Below are 20,230 nucleotides of genomic sequence, written 5' to 3'. Positions count from 1 at the left end.
ATACAAGTATTTTGCCATCTCCCTTCATACCCTCTCTCTGTCTCACACATACGCACACACACACAGTTGAGAGCATCCCTCCCCGCTCATCAAGGCATTCCACATCATTAGGACAGCATTCCCTCCTTCTGGACAACTCAGGGCACAAGACCAGGCTTCACGGCGGAAAAGATGAGTGTGTGTGTGTGTGTGTGTGGGTGGGGTGGGGGGGGAGGGGGGTTGTATTGCTAAAAGGCACGCCATCAGGGATTGGTGGGGGTTACAGTTGGAGCTAGAAGTATAGGCTGTAATATGCTGTCCCCCACAAGGGGGACCGCTGCTAGAGCTATCCTCTACCAGAAAAATGTTTTTACAATGGAAGTAAACTGGAGGTCTTCTGACACAATCCTGGGCTTCCTGTGTTCAATCCCTGAAAGCACACAGCAACACAGACACCCAGAAATGGACTGACAGGCAGGCGGATGAGGAGAGGATGACAGAAGTTCATTCTTGTGACTACAGAGTCAAGGCTGGTTACACTCCAAAACTCTCTACAATCTAATTTAATTCAACATGAGACTGTGTATCTACACTGAATGTTAAATCATAGTCACACAAATGTGACATGTGCTGGAAAACGGTCCGCATGTCGGTAATCTTCCATTTTTAACCACTATCCTTTTTGTTTCATATTACGAAAGTTTATGTATTGAAGAAGTCACTCAATATAATAAACAAATATTATTTGGAGAGTATAAAATATTTTCAATACGCATAATTTGTCAGCAAAGTAGTCTTATTCTTGTAGTCTTGCAGGTTTTGGTTTTGGGGGTGTCATGGGAGTTTAGTTTTATTAGCATCTTTGGTTTTGTTGGCTACTGTCACTGAGTGCAGGATGGAAATGAAACATGTACACAATTCACATGTCTGTTGTCTGCCGTGAAACTTCTGTTTTCTACCCGGGTAAGATTAATATTTATCTATCTATCAGTTCGGTTGAGGAACTGTGTGCGTTTGTGTGCCTTCCTTAGCTAAACAGTTGTTAGCTATGTGGAGCTGGAGTTAAGCAGCTATTGTTCCCACACAAGGAAGAGAAGTTCCTCTTACAAAAAAGTTCTGCACTAGTTTATTTAAGTGGTGTCACCATTCAAACAAGCATATCATCCTCAAATATTTTCAGATTTCAATTTATGATCAATCATTTGAAAGCTTAGAATCTTCACTTTAATTAGCTAAAAGATAAAAAGACTACAAGAAATGACCATGACCTACATGTGGACCAAAATACCAGCACCTGTCACAAATATGCTATTGCTGTTGTAACATTCTGTATAAAAAACGGACATTTACTGGCCTGGTTTCCCCCCCACAGTTGTACTTCCATGGGTGATTCCTTGTACGACTAATGGAGACTAAGACTGTACCACTGTGAGGTAAAGGGTAGAGAACCATGCTGCAACATTTTCACATAATGAGGTCATTTGACCAGCCTGGGGCGACTCTTAGACAGCTGCGGAGGGTAGGGTGGACAGACAGGGACACAAGCAGGATGTGCAGGTACATCTACCTGTGTAGTCAAGAAGAGAACTGGTGTCTGTCAGGGGTGAGGGAGAGACAGGCAGACAGAGAAGGCCACAGTGGTGAGAGAGAGGAAAAAGGGCCAGAGGCTGAGAGTGACACAGAGAGAGGAAGAGCGAGTCGCAGAGAACATTGAGTAAAATAACACCAGGGCCAGGTGTGTGTGTGTGTGTGTGTGTGTGGGGGGGGGGGGGGGGTATTGTGTTTCCAAGCATAGGCATGCTAGAGTGGAATTGAGCCTGAGAGTGTGCACATTTAAGTGTGTGTGTGTTAGTAGAATGTGTGTATGTGTCCACTCTTGGCTGATGACAGCATGCAGCATTAAGCCTCCCCTCCACAAAGCCTGCAGTGTCTGCTGGACGTGTAGAGCAGGACCATTGGGAGGAGCAATCTGGACACCAAACACTAGTTTACTAAGAGCTACAATGTCAACTGGTGGTAATGAAAGACAGTTAACCTAGTTCCCAGAAAAAGTTTCCCCCCCAAAAAACATAAGACTTGAAAATACCTAACTCTGTGTTCACAAACAGGAACTAGGACTGGGCTGATCCAGATCAGGAAATCTCATGAACAGGGCTTCTGTCTCTACACACGCAGTTTGTGTGTGTGTGGCTTGATAGTACAAGAAACTCAAGAATGTTCCAGGGAAAACCATGTATTCTTGTTGTTACACAACAATTGGTGGGTACAGACTGGGTAGTGCTAACTGCTCAGAAACCATGATAAAGAAGGGGTCAGATGGCTCAGCGGTTAGGGAATTGGGTGAGTAATCAGAAGGTTACTGGTTCGATTCCTGGCTGTGCCAAATGACGTTGTGTCCTTGGGCAAGGCACTTCACCCTACTTGCCTCGGGGGAATGTCCCTGTACTTACTGTAAGTCGCTTTGGATAAGAGCGTCTGCTAAATGTAAAAGTAAGAAATTCACCATATCCATTTGGTTCAACGCAACAGACTGAAACAGTGTGTTCACCTAAGTATATCTCCTTAATGTGTGTGCTGAATTTAACTGTTTATTTGATTCTTTGGGGTGTCAGAAGTGGGTTTTAATGTGTGTACTTTGCACATGTGTACAGGGTTTCCCACAGCACTTTGCAGTTAAGGCGGCCGCCATAGCAACACACGCCTGTCGCCTTGACTACGTTGTCCAAAAAAATTAAATACATTACGTAGCGTTATTTGCCTTATTTCCGCCAGTTTTCTCCACAAGTTTTCTCCCCTTTCTCCCGGCAGTCTCCCTTCTCAAGAGAACTCTGTTTTAGAGAACTTTCTCCAGAGAAATCTCACCCTACCACCTTGACTAACACATTTTCTGCGGGAAACCCTGGTGTATGTTTGCCTGTATGGGCATGTGCGTGTGTATGTGTGCATGTATGTATATATGGGGGCGTGAGTATGTGTGTGTGTGAGGCTCACCTTCGTTGGAGAAGTGTGGCGACTCCTCAGCGTAGACCTCTCCGGCTCCCTCCTGGGTCACCGCCGCCAGAAAGAACTTGTAGCGCGTGCCGCGGTCAGGCAGGTGCAGCGTGAACGATGTCACATTGGGGAGAAAACTCTCCAAGTGCATGCGGCCGGCCTTCGATCCGTTCACTACACACACACACAGCTTTGTAAGGGACAACTTACAACTGTTGCTTCATGTTGTGGTGTGGTGAACTGAAGCCTTTGTTTAGTGTGGTACACATATCTTGGTGTTTCCAAGGGATCCTATCCGTGTATCAGGTATGGCCAGTGTAACTAATCAGAAGTGGATACCTGTTGTGTATTTCATTTTGCAGCCAATCAGAGCTCACCTGTATGGTACTTCAGTCTGTAGCCAATCAGAATGCCGTTGGGCTCCAGAGGCTGGTCCCAGTTCAGCCGGATGGTGTCGGAGCTCCTCTGGATGATCTTGAAGAACCTGGGAGCCTCCGGGACTACGGAGGAGAGGGGACCAAGGGAGAGAGAGGCAGATATAGAGGGGGAGACATACAAAGAGACACAGACACAGCCAGACAAAGAAACAGGCAGACAGGGAGACAGGGATACAGACAACGTGAGACAGAAATACAGGCAGAAAGACATCCAGACAACATGAGACAGACAGAGAGAGAGAGACAGACAGACAGTGTTTGAAGGGAAGAAAACAAAGCGAAACAGCATCAGGAAGTGCGCTATGAGCATGACCCTAACTCTAACCCCCAACAACAACCAACAGATCCTGTTGTGGTGGCCTCAGAATGCCTCACCTCCCTCCTTGGTGCGGAACTGGACGGTGTTGCTGACCGGACCCTCGTGGCCTCGGTTGGCCACCACCATGAACATGCTGTAGAGGGAGTAGGGCATCAGGTCGCTCAGGATGCCCGAGGGCTGAGCCGCCATAGTGTAGAACCCTCGAACGCTCCGCTCCTGACTCACCCGCAGACCTGGCAGCAGGCTAGCCTCACGCCAGAAGTACACCTGGGAGGAGGGGCACAGGGGAGCAGGGAAAGAGGAAAGAAGGTAGGGAGCAGTGGAGGAGGGAGGGGAGGAGGATGGGAGCAGGGGAGGAAGGGAGAAGGAGGAAGAGGGGAGAAGTAGGGGAGGAGGAGGAGAGAGGGTTAGGAGGGAGAGAGGGGAGGAGGAGGAAGAGGAGTGGAGCAGGGGAGGAGGGAAGCAGGGGAGGAGGAGGAGGGGAGCAGGGAAGCATGTGTGTTAGGGATGGTGTATGTTAAGTGTGTGTTGGAGTAATGTGGGTCAGGGGTGGTTTTCTCACCCGGTACTCCTTGAACTCCCCCAGTATGGTGCTGGGGTCGACGGGTGTCCAGTGCAGGGTCACCTTGGTGCTGTCCACGTTCGACAAACGCAGGTCTGTAGGGGCCGCCGTGGGCTCTGGGTGGAAAGGGAGAGAGCTTACAGGGTGACAAAGAAGGAGAGGTTGTGCTCACTCTGTTCACAGGGAGAGGTGGAGACAGAGCTCCATTTGCAAACCAAATGAGACATTTGTAAAATAAAATAAAAACAAGACAAGGCTAACTCTAAAATGTTGTCTGCAAAGTATGTAGCAACCTGTCATACCCTTGGGACAGCCGCTATCTTGCGTGAGACAAAAGTAATTTTCAGTCATTGTAAAAACTTGTTCTTCTGTTGTTGTCATCCCTGAGTGTGTTTTATAATGTATATATTCGTAATGCACATATATTCGCCTACCATTCATGGTAACATTTTGTATTTAATGTATTTGTTGTACAGTGTTATGTTTCTTATGATATAGTATTCATGCTATGTGTGTGCTTTGTAATATGTTGGCACTTCACATTCCCCAGGAGAGTGCTCGATCGTCTCGTTTCAGAGAGGTCAGGGAATAATTTTTACAGTTCTCCTTTATTTGCCAAAATGGGTGAACTCGTTTTTTGCTTCCCTCTGGAAAATTTGTGTCAAACATAAGTGTTTGTATCCCACCCCCACTTTTTTTCCCTCTGTGAAGCTCATTATTTCATACCTCCTGGTATGAAATACGCTATATATATAAATACATTTTATTTTATTTAACATTATTTGAATATACATGGTGTGTAGCTCTGATCATGATTTGTAAAAATGACCATGACCTATATGTGGACTAAAATACCAGCGTCTGTCACGTGTATTTTTAAAAGTTTTTTAAATGTGTGTGTATTTGTATAAGTGTGTGCTTGTATCTATATAAGTGTGTGTGTATCTGTGTAAGTGTTAATGTGTGTGTACTCACTGTCCTCCCCAGAGTATCCTATGATGATGTTGGACTGGGGACCTTTTCCGAGGTCGTTGACTGCCTGCACTTTGATCTCATAGGGAACGTAGGTCTGCGTGTCAGACACCACGTGCTTAGGCTCCACTGTGGTCACATTGCTCCACTCCTCACCCATATCCTTCCGCCTCCACCATACCAAGTAGTGCAGGTTGGGGCCATTGCGCTCCGTGTCCAGAAGGGGCTGAGGGCAGGGGCGGGGGGCATGAGGAAAACTTAGGTTCACAGAACAGTACGGAGGCACAGTAGAGGAGACTAGAGCAAAATACAGCTGAGTAGAGTGCAGTAGAGTACACAATAAAGAAGAGTAAAGTAGAGTGGATTAAAATAAACAAGAGTACAGTATAGCACAGCAGAGTGGAGTAGAGCAGAACAAATACTAAAGAGTATTTGAATAATAAATAGATTTAGAAATAGCTCATTTTGAGCCCTGTCTCACCTCCCAGCTAATCTCCATATTATTGTTCATGGTGCCCCAACCTCTTAGACCTGCTGGTATGACATCAGGGGCTGTAACACACACACACACACACGCACACATACACACTCTATATCAAGTTCTATCCAAAAGACTTCCACACACCATTGTCCTATTCCATTGTAATACATGTGCTGCTCCTGCTAAACACTCTATTGAAAATATAGTACAACACATGGTTTCATCTGACTAAATCCCCGTCCCCCCACCGCCCTCTCCCCACTGTGTACTAACGGGCTCCGCTGGTCAAGTAGCGGAACGAGGGCAGACTGGGCGTGCTGGGGCCCACAGCGTTGATGGCCAAGACCCTGAACTGGTAGTTGAGGTAGGGAGACAGCTGTAGGGTGACTGAGTTTAGTTTGCCCTCATAGACGGACAAGTTCTGCCACCGCCCGGGTTCCCAGCGGTCCTCCTCGAACTGAACCAAGTACTCTGTTGAGGGGAGGAACACGGTGAGATGTGTGGTATGGAGGTATATAGGTATGGAGGTATGGTGGTATGGCCGTGGTATGCCCAGTGTTTGAACGACATTGGGCAGAGTTATGTTCCCATGTCAGTGTGTGTGTATGTGTGCAGGTGTGTGTGTGTGCAGACACTCGCCTGTGATGGGGCTATTGTTGTCCTCCCCAGGTATCCAGGTGAGGCGCACACTGCTTGCAGCCAGGTCAGACAGCTCTAGGTCCTTGGGGGGGTCAGGACAACCTGGGGGAGGACGGGCTGTTAGAGACGCCACACACAAAAACACACACGAAAACTCTTTCTCACAAACACACACAAGAACACACACACACAGGTACAGACACACACACATTCCAAACACGACTCACACACACACACACTCCACTTACAAACCGCTACATACATTAATATCTTTGGCACATAAGTTTGTGTGATAAAATTAGAGAAAGAGTGCGAAAAAGAGAAAAAGAATAACGTAAGGAGAGCAAAAAGATGAGAAAGAGAAAGAGGGAGAGATAGACAGAGACATCGAGAGACAAATAAGGAGAGAGACAGTGAGACATACAGAGACAGAGCAAGAGAGAGAAAGAAAGAGAGGAAAAAGTGACAGAGGCAGATATCAAAGGCTCAGAGACAGAGAGATGAAGGATGATGTGTGTGCAGACAGACACAGATCCAGTGTGTGTGTGTGTCTAGGAGAGGCCATGGATGTTACCTGCAGGCAAGGCACTATATGTGGGAGACAGCGACTCATCCTCTGTGAGGCCGAGGAGAGAGGCGGGAGGAGGGGTAGATGTTAGAGGTCAGTCTATGTAGATTTAGTCGTTTTAGCACTAGCAGAGGAAGCCACATCTGAACTAATGAACACAGCTAACATCATGCTTTTAACACCACTCCAGACAGAGATGGAAATATACAGTACATATACTGTTGTTGACAGCATGTGTTCATATATGTATATATAAGCACACATATACAGTCACAAGTATATACAAATATTAACATGTTGCATCTGTTTCATCTCAAGTGTGTGCCAAGTACACAGACAAGGATTAGAAGGCAGAATTAGAAAACAGTTATTAGTACAGGGCTTATAGAACATGCAGATTTGACATTTGAAGGCACCCAGAAGTGCAGTTATTTACTAGCTAGTGTTAACGTTACTGTGACTACTCCAGGTGACAGGAGGAGGGTTGTCATCCATTCTGTTAGGTGTGTACGTGTGTGTATGTGCGTGTGTGTGTGCGTGTGTGCTTGTGTGTGTCTACCTAACACAATAAGGCGGGCTGAGGAAGAGTCCTGGTCTAAGTCTGTTTTAACAGAGCATGTGTATGTCCCCTCATCACTGTTCTGGACATCTAGGATGGACAGATATTCTTCTTCCCTCTTTACCCTGTAAGGACAGAGAGACAGAAAGAGAGAGAGAGAGAGAGAGGGGGGGGGGGGGGGAGAGATAGTGACTTGATTTATTTCTGAATTAGTATTGTTGGGAAAACCTAAAATACGTATTAAAAAGAGAACCAATGATTAGACTGATGTTCCAAGATCAAAGTGTACCTTTAATGGGCATAATCATTTCTTTAAAATAATATAAGAAAATGTAACCTTTTTTACAAGGCCTCTTCAAATTTATACTATAATTCCAGGAATCTGTGTGCGTGTGTATGTGCAAGTTTTATAGTGGGATTTTTGTCAAACAATTAGCTTGAGAACCGGGCACTGTGCAAAGTTGGGATTTTGCAGGTGTCCATCTCAGCACCCAAGGCTGTACTGATGGGGTAAAACTATTCAACAGAAAATCAATACACATACTGATCAACACAACAAAAACAATTGCTACAGGTGAAGTATGTGTACTTTGGCGAGTTGTAGCAAAAGCCACATGAACACTACACCTTACAGTTTGATAGATAACAAAGCGTGCTTACAGTCAGGCGTAATTATCACATATTACATTTGATAAAGCATGCGCATATACAGGCGTTATTAGTGCTGTGCATAGCTGACATGCCAGCGCAGCACAGAAACAACTGCAAACACCTGCAGGTAACCTATACAAGTTATGTTATTATATTGTAAGTTGTGACTCTTCGCTGTGTTAGTAGCCTAACACCAGAAAAGGAAAGCGACTGAGGCCTACCCAACTAATTTTCTTCTCTTTTATTCTTTTAACTGGATGTAACTGAAAGCACTTGTATGATAGAGATATCTACATATTAACAACTCGGTTCAAGATGCTGTAAAGCACAAATTCCATGATTTGTTTCTCAGTAAATTATATACGTGTGAAATGAGTTCCTGAAAGCATGTGCAAAGCACGAAAACGTCAAACTTAAATGTCGAGTTAGACCGTTGAACAGTTTCTTTCCCGTTTTCAGCTCAAGTTTTGTATAGGCGGGGCAAAAACCCAACCTATCTATGTCACAGCCACCTACGTCAGATCACAGACAGTTGCATTCTGTTACCCAGCTGGTACGATATAAAGACAAAGTAATTAGCACATAAAACACTGAGAGACAGCAGGTAAGTTTGTTCTGATATCTGCAATTGATTTAGCTAGTATTGCTGTTTGTTGCTAAATTCAATACATTTGAGGGGGCGGAGCTTCAGCTCCTTCAGGCGACATGCCCCCCCAGTCTCAAGCAGAGAAGACTGCTGATTTTCTCACAATTTCAAAGCCTAATTTAACATGCTTGTCTGTGTTTTTTTCATTCGAATTTGGACGGGTAGTTAACAACACATTCTTCTGTGGTGTGATGAACTTAAAACTCATTTTCAATTCCACTTTGCAGCATCTTTAAGATATTAAGATTTATTTTCAGTAGCATGGTGACCGAACGGTAGAGTTATATGACATGCTATCCGTCTATTGGGACTGTGTGTTTGAGTCCCGGCTGAGGTGACTTTTACTAAACTGCATTTCATTCTCTGTACTTGAATGACAATAAAGTTGAATCTAAGTTGATTCTTAGTAGGCGACAGTGCCACGCTGAAATCATTGTTTTGATTTAGTTTTGTTGATTATGCCCTCATGCGTTTGCTGCAGTATAGATCTTTGACACTTTGTTCCGATAACATCCCCTTATTGACCCATCATCATATTTGATGATTCCAGCTTCAACGTGTTGAAATCATCATGCAGGCGAATGCAGGCACTAGTGAGCCCTTTGCATATAAACCAGGGCATGGAATATGCCCCATATGTGTGCGTGTGCTGGGATGGCCTCCTCACCTCCAGTCCAGTGTGAGAGGCTTGTTGTCCTTCAGCCACGTGACCGTGGCCCGGAGGGAGGGGTCAGAGCTAACCTTGCAGTCGAGGCGCGCCTGGGAGCCCCGGACCACCTGCTGGCGCTCTGGAGCCCGCACAATACGGGTGGGGTCTACGGGTCAACACACACACACACAAGGGGAGTGTACAAACACATGCATGAGGGTTAGGGTTAGGGTTAGGGTTAGAGGGTTAGAGAGACGTAATTCCACTGTAATGCCTTAATGTTAAAAGTACCAATTTGTCAGGGAAATATCACAGGAAAACAAGACTACAGTTGACAGGATCATTTTATGCGAATCCTATGTCACACACTTGACCAGAAGAGGAGCAGATGTCTGACCTTTGACCTCGAGGCGGACCTGGTTCTCCTCCTTTCCCAGGAAGTTGCTCACCACACAGGTGTAGGTGCCCTGGTCCTCTGGACGCACGTGCTTGATCTCCAGAGAGCCGTTCACATACACTCTGTAGTGCCCACCATCCAGACCACTGCCTTGCCCGTTCTTAAACCTGCACACACGGTAGGATGTTAACAAGGTTGAGCCATGGAAACACAGATTGACAGACAGAGAGGAAGGCAGACAGTGTGGAAGAAATTCAGATTTCCTGTGTGCTTACATTATTCACTAATCAAGAGAACTAGTCATTGGATACTAGTTAGTATGTTCTCATGTAAGCTTGCTATTAATAAGAATAGATTGTGTTTATGTGTCAGGGTTAATAGATGTTTGAGATCAGGAGAAAGTACTGGCTAAATGGTCCTTGTCATGACTACAAGGAGAGCTCCAACTATGAACTCTGTAGTTTGAGTGGTCATGTGTTGGGAGCTGTAAATCTCTTTCTCTGAGACTGTTGTAACGTCATTACTGCCTGACTGTCACTATCTATGTTTACATTCTTGTGCCCTATAAAAGATGGTCCTCTGGCCTTCAGAGCGGAGAGAGACTTGATTGAGACCTAAGCCTGGTGTTGTGTTGTCATTTATTGTCAGAGGTCTGGTTTTCTCTCCCAATCTGCAGATTGATAAATACTTATATAAAATCCAGAACTCAACTGAACTTAGTCACTGCGTTTATGAAGAGACGGACAAAACCCTTTTTCATCAACAGACAGACAAACAAACTGATAGACAGAAAGGCAGGCAGAAAGACAAAAAGGCAGAAAAACAGACAGGGAAACAGACAGAGACATAAACTGACAGACAGAGAGACAGACAAGAGGCAGGGAAACAGACAGAGACAGAAACAGACAGGCAGGAAGGCAGACAGAAAGGCAGATAGACAGACAGACAGACTGGCTCACCAGCGCAACTGTGGCTGAGGGGAGCCAAAGAAGGGGCAGTCAAGGAAGATGTGCTTGGCCTCAATGACCTTGATCAGTTGGTTCTTAGGACCCAGCATCCTGGGAGCTATGTCTGGAGAGAGGGAGGAAGACAGGGAGAGGGAGCGGGAGACGGAGACGGAGAGATTATGATACACCCTTACATTACATTGGACGTAAGTAAAAGCACATTGGGTCAGCAAGCAATGGTCCTCCATCCTCATCACAACCCCCAAGTAACAATTGTCTCCAGGATACATGCCCAGCCCCTAAGTATACACCCACAGGATACACCCCAAGACCACCAGCTCTCCCCGCCTTACTCAGGATGTTGACAAAAGCATTCTCCAGCAGGTAGCCCAGGTGGTTGGAGGCGTTGCACTGGTACACAGCACTACTGCCAATCTGCACTGAGCGGAACAGGATGGTGTCCCCCATCACCTCCCTACTAGGGTTGGGGAGGGAGCCTGGGAGGGAAAGAGCGAGAGAGAGACAGACAGATAGAGAAACAGAGAGAGAAGGAGGAGATCCAAAGTGTGTGAGTCATTTTGTATTGTCCTTGTACTGTATCTGTGAGAAACATGTAATTTTCTGTACAACAGTATCTCTCCTCCTGAGATACTGATTCTGGCAAGCTGTGATAACGCTGTAGCTCTGAGTACAATGCAGAGACACTGTAGGAGTGTGTATGATGTTTATAAAACAGTTAATTCAGACCTTTAAATCTGATTGGTTGACAGCCATCATATGTTTACGGTATATCCCGGGTAAACCTATTCACAGTTCAATTTGAGATATTACTATGCCATCCACATGGATTATCAGTAAATGTGTTAATTAATTAACATGTAGATCAAATTCACTACATCTGTACTGTAAATAAAGTATCCACTTGATATATTCTAACTTTTAGTTAGCTAACCAGCATTTCATCCATAAAGAAAACCCTGGCTTTGACAGGGTTGTGCCAGCGTTCATCTGGTAGTATCTGCTCTGGAAATGCTATTTGAAGACGAGCATCGACTAAATAACAGTCTGTCCAAAAACGCCCCTGATCAGTGGCTTTGACGCAAGGCGTGGGTTTATGATGTTTCAAAGCAACGGACATACTGTAAAATGTGACATACTGTTTAAGAAATGTATTTCTTAGTAGAGAAACAGAAATCAATCTAAAACACACTGAATTGTTAATTATTTGTAAGAATTTGCCTGTTGAAGTAAGATATAAAAACAATAAACCACTATGGGGAAGGGGTAAGGTCGCTAAATAATCCATAGGTTGAGCTGGTCGACTATGACCGCACTACAACCCATGGGTTGTTTTGTAATATACCACACCCTCTCATGGTTTATTGCTTTAGTGAGTGTGTGTGAGTGTCTGAGTGAGTGTGTGCGTGAGTGTGTGTGTATAGCTGTGTGAGTGGTGTGAGTGTGTGAGAGTGGACTCACTATCTATGGGTCCTCCGTTGACCAGCCATTGGATGTGTGGTTTAGGGTTTCCATTGGCCCGACACACCAGTCGCCCGTTCTCATCTGGGGACAGCACCAGATTGGTCGGCTTGTCCAGCCAATAGGGAGCAGCTGTGGAAGGGAGATTAGTGATTGGTGATCATTGATGTGTAAACCTGGAAAAATAAGTAAATCAAGCAAACTGAATACCGATTTCTAAATTACCCTAATCCCCATTGACATACAAATAAATAAAAAACAAAATCCAACACCCTTAACCTCCCTCTCTTCCAGCCCCTGACCCTTGACCTCTGCCCTGGGCATAGTTTTGCACAGTCTGTAACCAATGGACAACCATAACTAAATAATCCCATAATCCCCTTGCAGCCCCCTGCAGTGTGACCCCTGTGTCCTGACCTTTGACCTGGACGTGGATGGAGTGGCTGATGCTTCCTATCAGGTTGCTGGCCATGCAGACGTACTCTCCGGCGTCCTCCTCTGAAACGCTGGTGATGCGCAGGGTCTTGTTGAAGCTGTCCAGGTGGACCCTCTCGGCTGACAGCTCCCCCCCCTTCTTCAGCCACTTGATGCTGGGGGTCGGCCTGGGAGGATGTGGAAAGAGAGTGATTTTTTTTCAATGTTATGATTTTTACATTGGAGTTCATATAAACTCTTTATTGTGTATTCAATGAGAACAAGGAACCAGGGAAAGTTGGCAACCACCGCAGTTGACAACTTTGAAAACAAAGAAAAGTTGTGGCTCATTGGACATTTGCGAGAGCGAATTTCTAATATCCCACTTCAAGTGAATGCAGCACTAGACGCTCCAACCACCCTCCCTACTCCGCCGACTGAAGTTGCTTTCATTTGAACACAAGGAAGGCGCCAACTGACCATAGAAGGCTCCAACTCAAGGAAGCAAACGTCGGCACGGACAGCAGACCACACCGGAGGAATGTGATAAGCAATTTTCTATTAATTACTAAGAAAGTGCAGGGCTAACGGAGTTGCAATATTAATTTTCCTGTTGAATTAATGTTAATAACGTCAACTGTGACCGTGGTAAAGTTAGTTTAAAGTTCGATATTCAACAGATATTTGGATGCCCAGTATTGTTATTTTAACTAGTGTTTAGCACCGCTACAACCGGCCGCTTAAGCAATGCTTTTGGCTGCCTAAACAACGCAAATGTTTAGGGACCATTAACAAACTACAAATTTCAAAAGTCAATAGCTTTTCAAAAACATGAACTAGGAGCGTCAAAATAATGTTAAACTGTTGAAGATGTATGCATTCATGCTGCACAGCCTTTATTTTGTTCATTTTCATCTCAGATTCTTAAAAATATTTTTTTATTCAAAATAAATCTTCAAACTTCAAAAGCTTTCTGTTCATGGGACCTAGAATGCTCAAATTCATTTCAGCGTTTAGAATTCTCATTTTTATCTCACACACTTCTGCCACGGGGTGCCACACCTCAAAATCTCCTGCCACCCTCTTGCCATCATGAATATTTTTCTAGATCCGCCCCTGATGGAAACCATATTTGAACTTGTTTACTCGATTGTATAATAGTAACTCTGTAAAATACCCCTGTCATTCATTTGACCATCAAGCACTAAGCTGTAATGGACTAATGATCCAGGATGTACGAATGTACGAATGTACGAATATACATTTATTTAAGTAAGCTTCTAAGTCCCTATTAGAATCATTACAATGTGTGTGTGTGTTTGTGAGGGTGTGGTTTGTGTGAGAGATGTGTGTGTGTCTGTTTGTGTGCATGCGTGTGTCACTCACACGCCCGCTGCGATACACTCTATGAGCAACTTCTCTCCACGCAATACCATCTTGGAGCTGTCTTTTCCCGAGGCTGTTTCTGAGGGGGAGAGGAACTTAGGCCTGGACTCTGGAACCCTGCGACCTGGAAGGGGAGAGGACGGGGATTAGTACAAACACACACAAACACTCTACACATACACACAAACACTCTACACATACACACACTCTACACACAAACACAGTCTAAACAAACACACAAACAAAATTGCACCCTCGGAACACTGATTGAAAGCCCTAAATCAAGGACTGAACAAAGTCAGGTTTTACATCCTGGAACTACAGTACAGTACAACCCCCTACACATGAAGTTTGCTTGTAATTAAACTCATTCTTATTGGTTGTTGATGTTTTGTTGTTTAATCTGTAAATATCTGTTGACTGTGAGGCCCCCATACAGCCTGGCGGGTCTGTGTCTCATCACAAAGCTTCCCTGGGTGCAGTCATTTTAGGAAGCAACAACAACCACAACAGTAATCTCCCAATCTGTATTTTTTTTTCAAACTCAAATGTACTTTTGAAATGTAAAAAAAAAAGACTAATTATACCTCAATGTATAAAAAATGACATGTTGACCGATGCTTAAACCTTGTATTTTAATCCCTCTATTTTGGACTTGAACATTGTACCTTTAAACAGTTTCAACTCAAATTCAGTAATAGCAAAGCTCCACGGACACAGAATGTCATAACAACAGCTACTCAACAGTCTGGTCCATGCTCAGCTCAACCCTTTATATGCTGGGTTTGTAGTCATGGAGGCGAGCCAGCAGTCAATATAGCTAGCCAAGGCTGCAGGCTGGATAAGTGTGGTGTTAGCATTAGCCTCCTTTGTGATGCAGATCTGTATGGGATTAAAGCATCTGTTAGCGGTTAGCATCTCCCCTGTGAAGCGACGAGCAGGTTATTGTTAGAGACACAGAGAGAAGAAGATTAAGGCCAGGATTTGTGACAACCGTGACGTAGAACATATGTACGTCACCCTTGGTGCTGTGTAGCCATGGTGACACAGCACCCTGACAACCTGGGTCCATGGTTCTTGAGAGAAAGCCACATTAGAATGCATTGCAGACCCTGGGATTGAAAACCAAACCTCTGTCTGTGTGTGTGAGTGTGTGTGTGTGTGTGTCTGCGTGTGTGTGTTTGCAAGCACCAAGCACGTGTCAGTCAGCATTGCTCCTCCCAACACACCATGTACTGAGTTACATTTGCATAACTATTAATGAATGCATCATAAATCCTAAAGAGATACATGACTATTCAAATACCTGGTTACTCCAGAGCCCTGGGCCCCCCTCTCTCCAGTAGCTACTCCCACTTAGGGCCTCAAACTTAGGGCCCCATCCCTCTTAGACACACATCCTCCTTAGAGCTATACATCCCATCCCTCCCAGGAACAACATGTTGTTAGGGCTCTAAACCCCATCCCTCCTAAACACATCTGCCCAAGGCTCTAAACCCCATCCCTCCTAGACACATATCCTTAGGGCACAAAACCCCATCCCTCCTAGGCACAACATGTCCCCAAGGCTCCAAACTCCATCCCTCCTAGACACAACATGTCCTCAGGACTCTAAACCCCATCCCTCCTAGACACAACATGTCCTCAGGACTCTAAACCCCATCCCTCCTAGACACATATCCTTAGGGCACAAAACCCCATCCCTCCTAGGCACAACATGTCCCCAAGGCTCCAAACTCCATCCCTCCTAGACACAACATGTCCTCAGGACTCTAAACCCCATCCCTCCTAGACACATGTCCTCAGGACTCTAAACTCCATCCCTCCTAGGCACAACATGTCCTCAGAGCTCTAAACTCCATCCCTCCTAGGCACAACATCTCCTCAGAGCTCTAAACTCCATGTCGGTCCTCTCCGAAATCTGTGCTGCCTGGTTAGGGGTTTATGTGCATTAGGTTGAATGGGTATGTGTGCTTGTGACAGACCTTGTGTTTGAGTGTCCTCTCTCTTCCAGACTCTTGAGGAAGAGTTAGGGGCTCCAGGGAGACAGAACTAAAGTACCAAAGTGTCACCTCTTCCGATTGAGGAGGACTGAAAGTCTGGAGTTGAGGACCAAGCTGGAGAGTTCATCTGCTAGCTTACTGCAGTATCAATGTTTACTTAGACTTAAAGACAGAAAACCTCAGCAAAGAGCAGCTTAATGACATTGTAAATATACAGACTGTCACATTCTGACATTTAAACTCAAATGAAGTAAAGGTTAGTATGTGAATGTATGTATAAATGTATGTACAGAACACTGAAATTCATCTAAAATAGTTCAATGAACTAGTGAGAGGGTGCTTAGCCATTCTGGTTTAGTGACTCTAAGGTTACCAGCGGTGAGAGGGTTGAGATTTACTAGCTGTGTTAAGACGCACACGGGTGAAACAGGAAGTGAACCTGTCTCCACAGAAAGTGGGTGCGACTCACCACCGTAGGGGTCAGTGACGTTGACAGAGGATGTCTCGTTATACAGCTCCACTGGAAGTACAGAGGTACACAACGGCAGGTGACCATGCGGTGTACACACACATTCCACACCACACACACTGTGTATGTGCACTGCACATATGTGAGAAATAAACGGTTTTATGGACACACACACTCCAATGTCTATGCATTTACCCTCCACTCTCTATACATTTACAGTCCATGTATCAGACATCATGGTAGGACTGTTGGCTGAACCAGAACACACAAGCAGAGAACACAGGTCCTGAACCAACTCGTCGTGTCTCTATGCCACCTCTAGATGGGGACATTTCATATAAAAATCAATTTAATATGAAAATGTTTTATTTATGTTCAGAGAACTCAAAGAACTTGAGTTGAATTTGTTGTCTATTTCCTGGACGTAACTGTGTGTGTGTGTCTGTGTGTTCTCTAGATACTCACTGGTTTGTACTTTGAGTGTGAAGGGATTTTTCTGCTGGATGGTGTGTGTGAAGAGGAAGCGAGCGTTGCAGCTGTAGTCTGTGTGTCCGTCTTTAGCCAGCACATTGGAGAAATACAGGTCACCGTTCAGACCCATGGACACACGACGATCCTGGGATATAGGCATCATGGCTGGAGGAGGGAGGTAGAAGGAGAGGGCGAGAGGGCAAGGGAAATATTACCCACTTTCATGGTTCGTATTTAGTTCAGAGTATCAGAAATGTTCGAGTCTATAAAAAGGCAGTCAAAACTTTTAAAAGAGCAATGACCACAACAATGTGTCACCGGATCAATCCACAATACCGAGATGGGCTGCAGGCATTTCACTTGGTGAATATATATATTTAACTGTAATAGGAATAGTGCCTATTTCTCTGTAGTTCTAGTACTGAGGTTGTAACTCTGGCTTGCTGTACACTCTCCTGAAGTTAAACACTGAGACTAGCCACTTTGGAGAAGAGGTTTGTTAACTCGCAACATGCCAGCATCCTCCAGACAGACATTGCAGACCCATGTAACAATGGCAATGGCGTACACCGTATGTTTGTCAGCTCATCGTGGCGATGCCCTGCAGGATCCCTCAGCCGGCAGACCACTGGCGTGATGTGTTAATGTGTGATAGGCATGACGCATGTGTAGGCAACATGTGCTCTCAGCTAAAATCTGAGATGATGATGAGTGTGTTGCAGATGAGAGTAGGGGCTGTGGAGTATGGCCGTAACACTCTAAAGAGCAAGCTTGGTCTGTTTCAGATAATATTTTCCTTTCTTGTTGAAGAGTTGATGTCTTCCCCCATTATCATGGTTAACAGTGCAATACTTGTAATATATGCTATTCCTAACTGCATAACAAGCCATGTAATTCACATAACATTAACCGTAACCCCTAAATAGTGTAGCAAACTAGCATCCTAGACTAAAAAGTATACTTTTCCAATGTTGGCCTCAGCATGAAAAGCAAAAAGACTTTCATTGCCTCTTCAATATTTGAGCATTAACATCAGGCTGAGGCATGTGTCATTTCCACTTCTCGTAACGTGTTCGTTTGAGTGAGTGGAGGAACGACAGCGTCAGCTTCTAAAGGACATTCTAGACTGGCCTCTCTCTAAGATGGCTGCTGACTGCACTTGGGTTCTGCCCTCTCAGCTCTTTACCTGGTGCAGAGCAGCACACACACACACATTTACATGAGCTCAGCAGTAACACACACCACTCAGGAAGAGCCGAAGTGAAGGACAGAGAAGGGAGAGATGAGAGAGAAAAGGGAGCGAAGAGAGAGGATAGAGAAGGGAGAGAAGAGAGATAAGAGATAGAAGGACAGAGAAGGGTGAGATGAGAGAGAGAAGGAAGAGGAAAGAGAGAAGTACAGAGTAGGTAGAAGGACGGAGAACAGACAGAAGTGAGCAAAGAGACAAGAGAAGGGAAAGGAGAGAAGAGAGATAAGAAGGACAGAGGGAGGACATGGAACAGGATGAAAGTAAACAGTTTAAATGGTTTCTAAAGAAAATTAAAGTATGTGGATGAGAATGGTAAAGAGTAAAGAGTGAATGGAGAGAGAGATGCAGTCTCAGCAGAAGACAGTGTGAAAAGAGATATAAGTAAATGTGTGTGGGTTTGATAGAAAGATAATAATGAGAAAGGTGCCATAAAGATGTGTGTTTGCGGATATTGTATGTACTTCAGTTTGTGTGTGTCTGTGTGTGTGTGGATTTATTTATAACTACCCTTGTGAAGACCAGAAGTCCTCACAAGGATAGTATACTAAGAATAAATTAAACTTGTAGGGACATTTTCTTTTATTTCTATCGAGTATTAGGGGGTTGTTGGTTAGGGTTTGACTTACTGATAAGGTGTCAGAATTACAATAAAGTGGAATTACATTAAGATTTGGGGTTAGGAGCCAGGTTTAGATTTAGGATTAGGTTTGCACAGTAAGGGTAAGGTTAAAGTTTGGTTTAGGCTAAGGGGTTAGGGAAAACAAGATTTTGAATGGGACCGAATTGACAGTTTCTACAAGTAGACATGTTGTGTGTGTCTGTGTGTGTGGCCTTTTTTAACCTCCCTTGCGGAGACCGGAAGGAAATTAAGACAAAATGACCATGTGGGATATTTACTTGGGCCCCACAACTTCAAATGTTATTTCTAGGGTTTTTCAGGGGGTTAAGGGGTAGGGAGTTTGTATTAGAATTTGAGTTTGTATTAGAATTTGAGTTTGTATTAAAATTACATTAAGGGTTAAGGTTGGGGTTAGGGGTTAGGGATGACACCATTTTGAATAGTAGTATATTGTCAGCCCTCACAAGGGTAGTAAAAAAATCCTGTGTGTGTGTGTGTGTGTGACTCACAGCTGTTCATCCAGAATGTGAGTGGCGGGGGCAGCCCTGGAGGGGGGTTGCAGGCCAGGACCAAGGGAGAGCCCTCAGAGACCACCACGGGGTCCAGAACTTCCTTAGGCCACAAGGGAGACTCTGGGAGGGGACACAGTCACTTCCTATTAGGACAGAAATATACTCTTCACTGGTTAAATTATGTGTTTTTACTTATATTCTGTGTGGAACCTCTATGGATTTGCCATTGACTGTGTGTTTTTGTGTGCATGCGTTTGTGTGTGTGACTGTGCGTGAGTGTCTTTGTGTTCATGTGGCTCCTTACTGGACACGCGTAGTAGGATCTTATTAGACAGCGCATTGCCGAGCTCATTGGAGGCAAAGCACTGGTACTCGCCCTCGTAGTCCTCCGGTCGGCCGCCGCTCCGGAAGCCGATCTCCAGCGTCCCCGAGCGCTTCCGCATACTTACCCGCGGGTCCTTCATTACATTGAAAAACTTCCCATTCCGTCTCCAGGAGAACCTGGAAGCATCCAGAAACATATGGAGTGAGGAAGGAGAGGAAAGGAGGGAGATATCACATCCCCAATCTGACAAGCTGGATGGGCCCTGTGCTGTGTATTACTGTAGAATGGGTGCATTCACCCATCAGAGATGATCTCAGCCGACTTTCTGGCAGCTAGAACAACATCAACATCAACTCTCTTTCAACCTTTGCAGAAACGTTTTATATAGAAAGTAGGTAATACAGCCCACTAATGCAACAGCATTTATACCTGATAAATAACTTCACATAATAGTGATACAAGTCATACAAACAACATTGTAAGCAGAGACCCATCACAGGGCGCTA

General features: G+C 44.8%; 1 protein-coding gene across 1 annotated transcript in view; it reads right to left on the bottom strand.

Moving 5' to 3' along the window:
• nfasca (neurofascin homolog (chicken) a) overlaps nt 1-20,230 on the bottom strand; it is a 68,152-nt gene that overhangs the window by 18,389 nt on the left and 29,533 nt on the right. Inside the window, exons 5-25 of the mRNA XM_084705085.1 lie at nt 19,704-19,900; nt 19,397-19,519; nt 17,014-17,184; nt 16,549-16,599; nt 14,077-14,200; nt 12,694-12,878; nt 12,277-12,408; nt 11,151-11,294; nt 10,810-10,921; nt 9,851-10,017; nt 9,472-9,619; nt 7,508-7,632; nt 6,955-6,996; nt 6,381-6,482; nt 6,015-6,212; nt 5,742-5,812; nt 5,264-5,486; nt 4,289-4,404; nt 3,783-3,993; nt 3,348-3,470; nt 2,971-3,144 (exon numbers count right to left, since the gene is read on the bottom strand). Coding sequence (XP_084561211.1) covers nt 2,971-3,144; nt 3,348-3,470; nt 3,783-3,993; nt 4,289-4,404; nt 5,264-5,486; nt 5,742-5,812; nt 6,015-6,212; nt 6,381-6,482; nt 6,955-6,996; nt 7,508-7,632; nt 9,472-9,619; nt 9,851-10,017; nt 10,810-10,921; nt 11,151-11,294; nt 12,277-12,408; nt 12,694-12,878; nt 14,077-14,200; nt 16,549-16,599; nt 17,014-17,184; nt 19,397-19,519; nt 19,704-19,900 — 2,939 coding nt within the window. The remainder of the gene's footprint in view (nt 1-2,970; nt 3,145-3,347; nt 3,471-3,782; nt 3,994-4,288; nt 4,405-5,263; nt 5,487-5,741; nt 5,813-6,014; nt 6,213-6,380; nt 6,483-6,954; nt 6,997-7,507; nt 7,633-9,471; nt 9,620-9,850; nt 10,018-10,809; nt 10,922-11,150; nt 11,295-12,276; nt 12,409-12,693; nt 12,879-14,076; nt 14,201-16,548; nt 16,600-17,013; nt 17,185-19,396; nt 19,520-19,703; nt 19,901-20,230) is intronic.

Source organism: Hypomesus nipponensis, chromosome 9 (genome assembly GCF_054491055.1).
Source record: "Hypomesus nipponensis isolate SF chromosome 9, ASM5449105v1, whole genome shotgun sequence".
Lineage (NCBI taxonomy): Eukaryota > Metazoa > Chordata > Actinopteri > Osmeriformes > Osmeridae > Hypomesus > Hypomesus nipponensis.
This window is presented reverse-complemented; position numbering and strand designations above follow the sequence as displayed.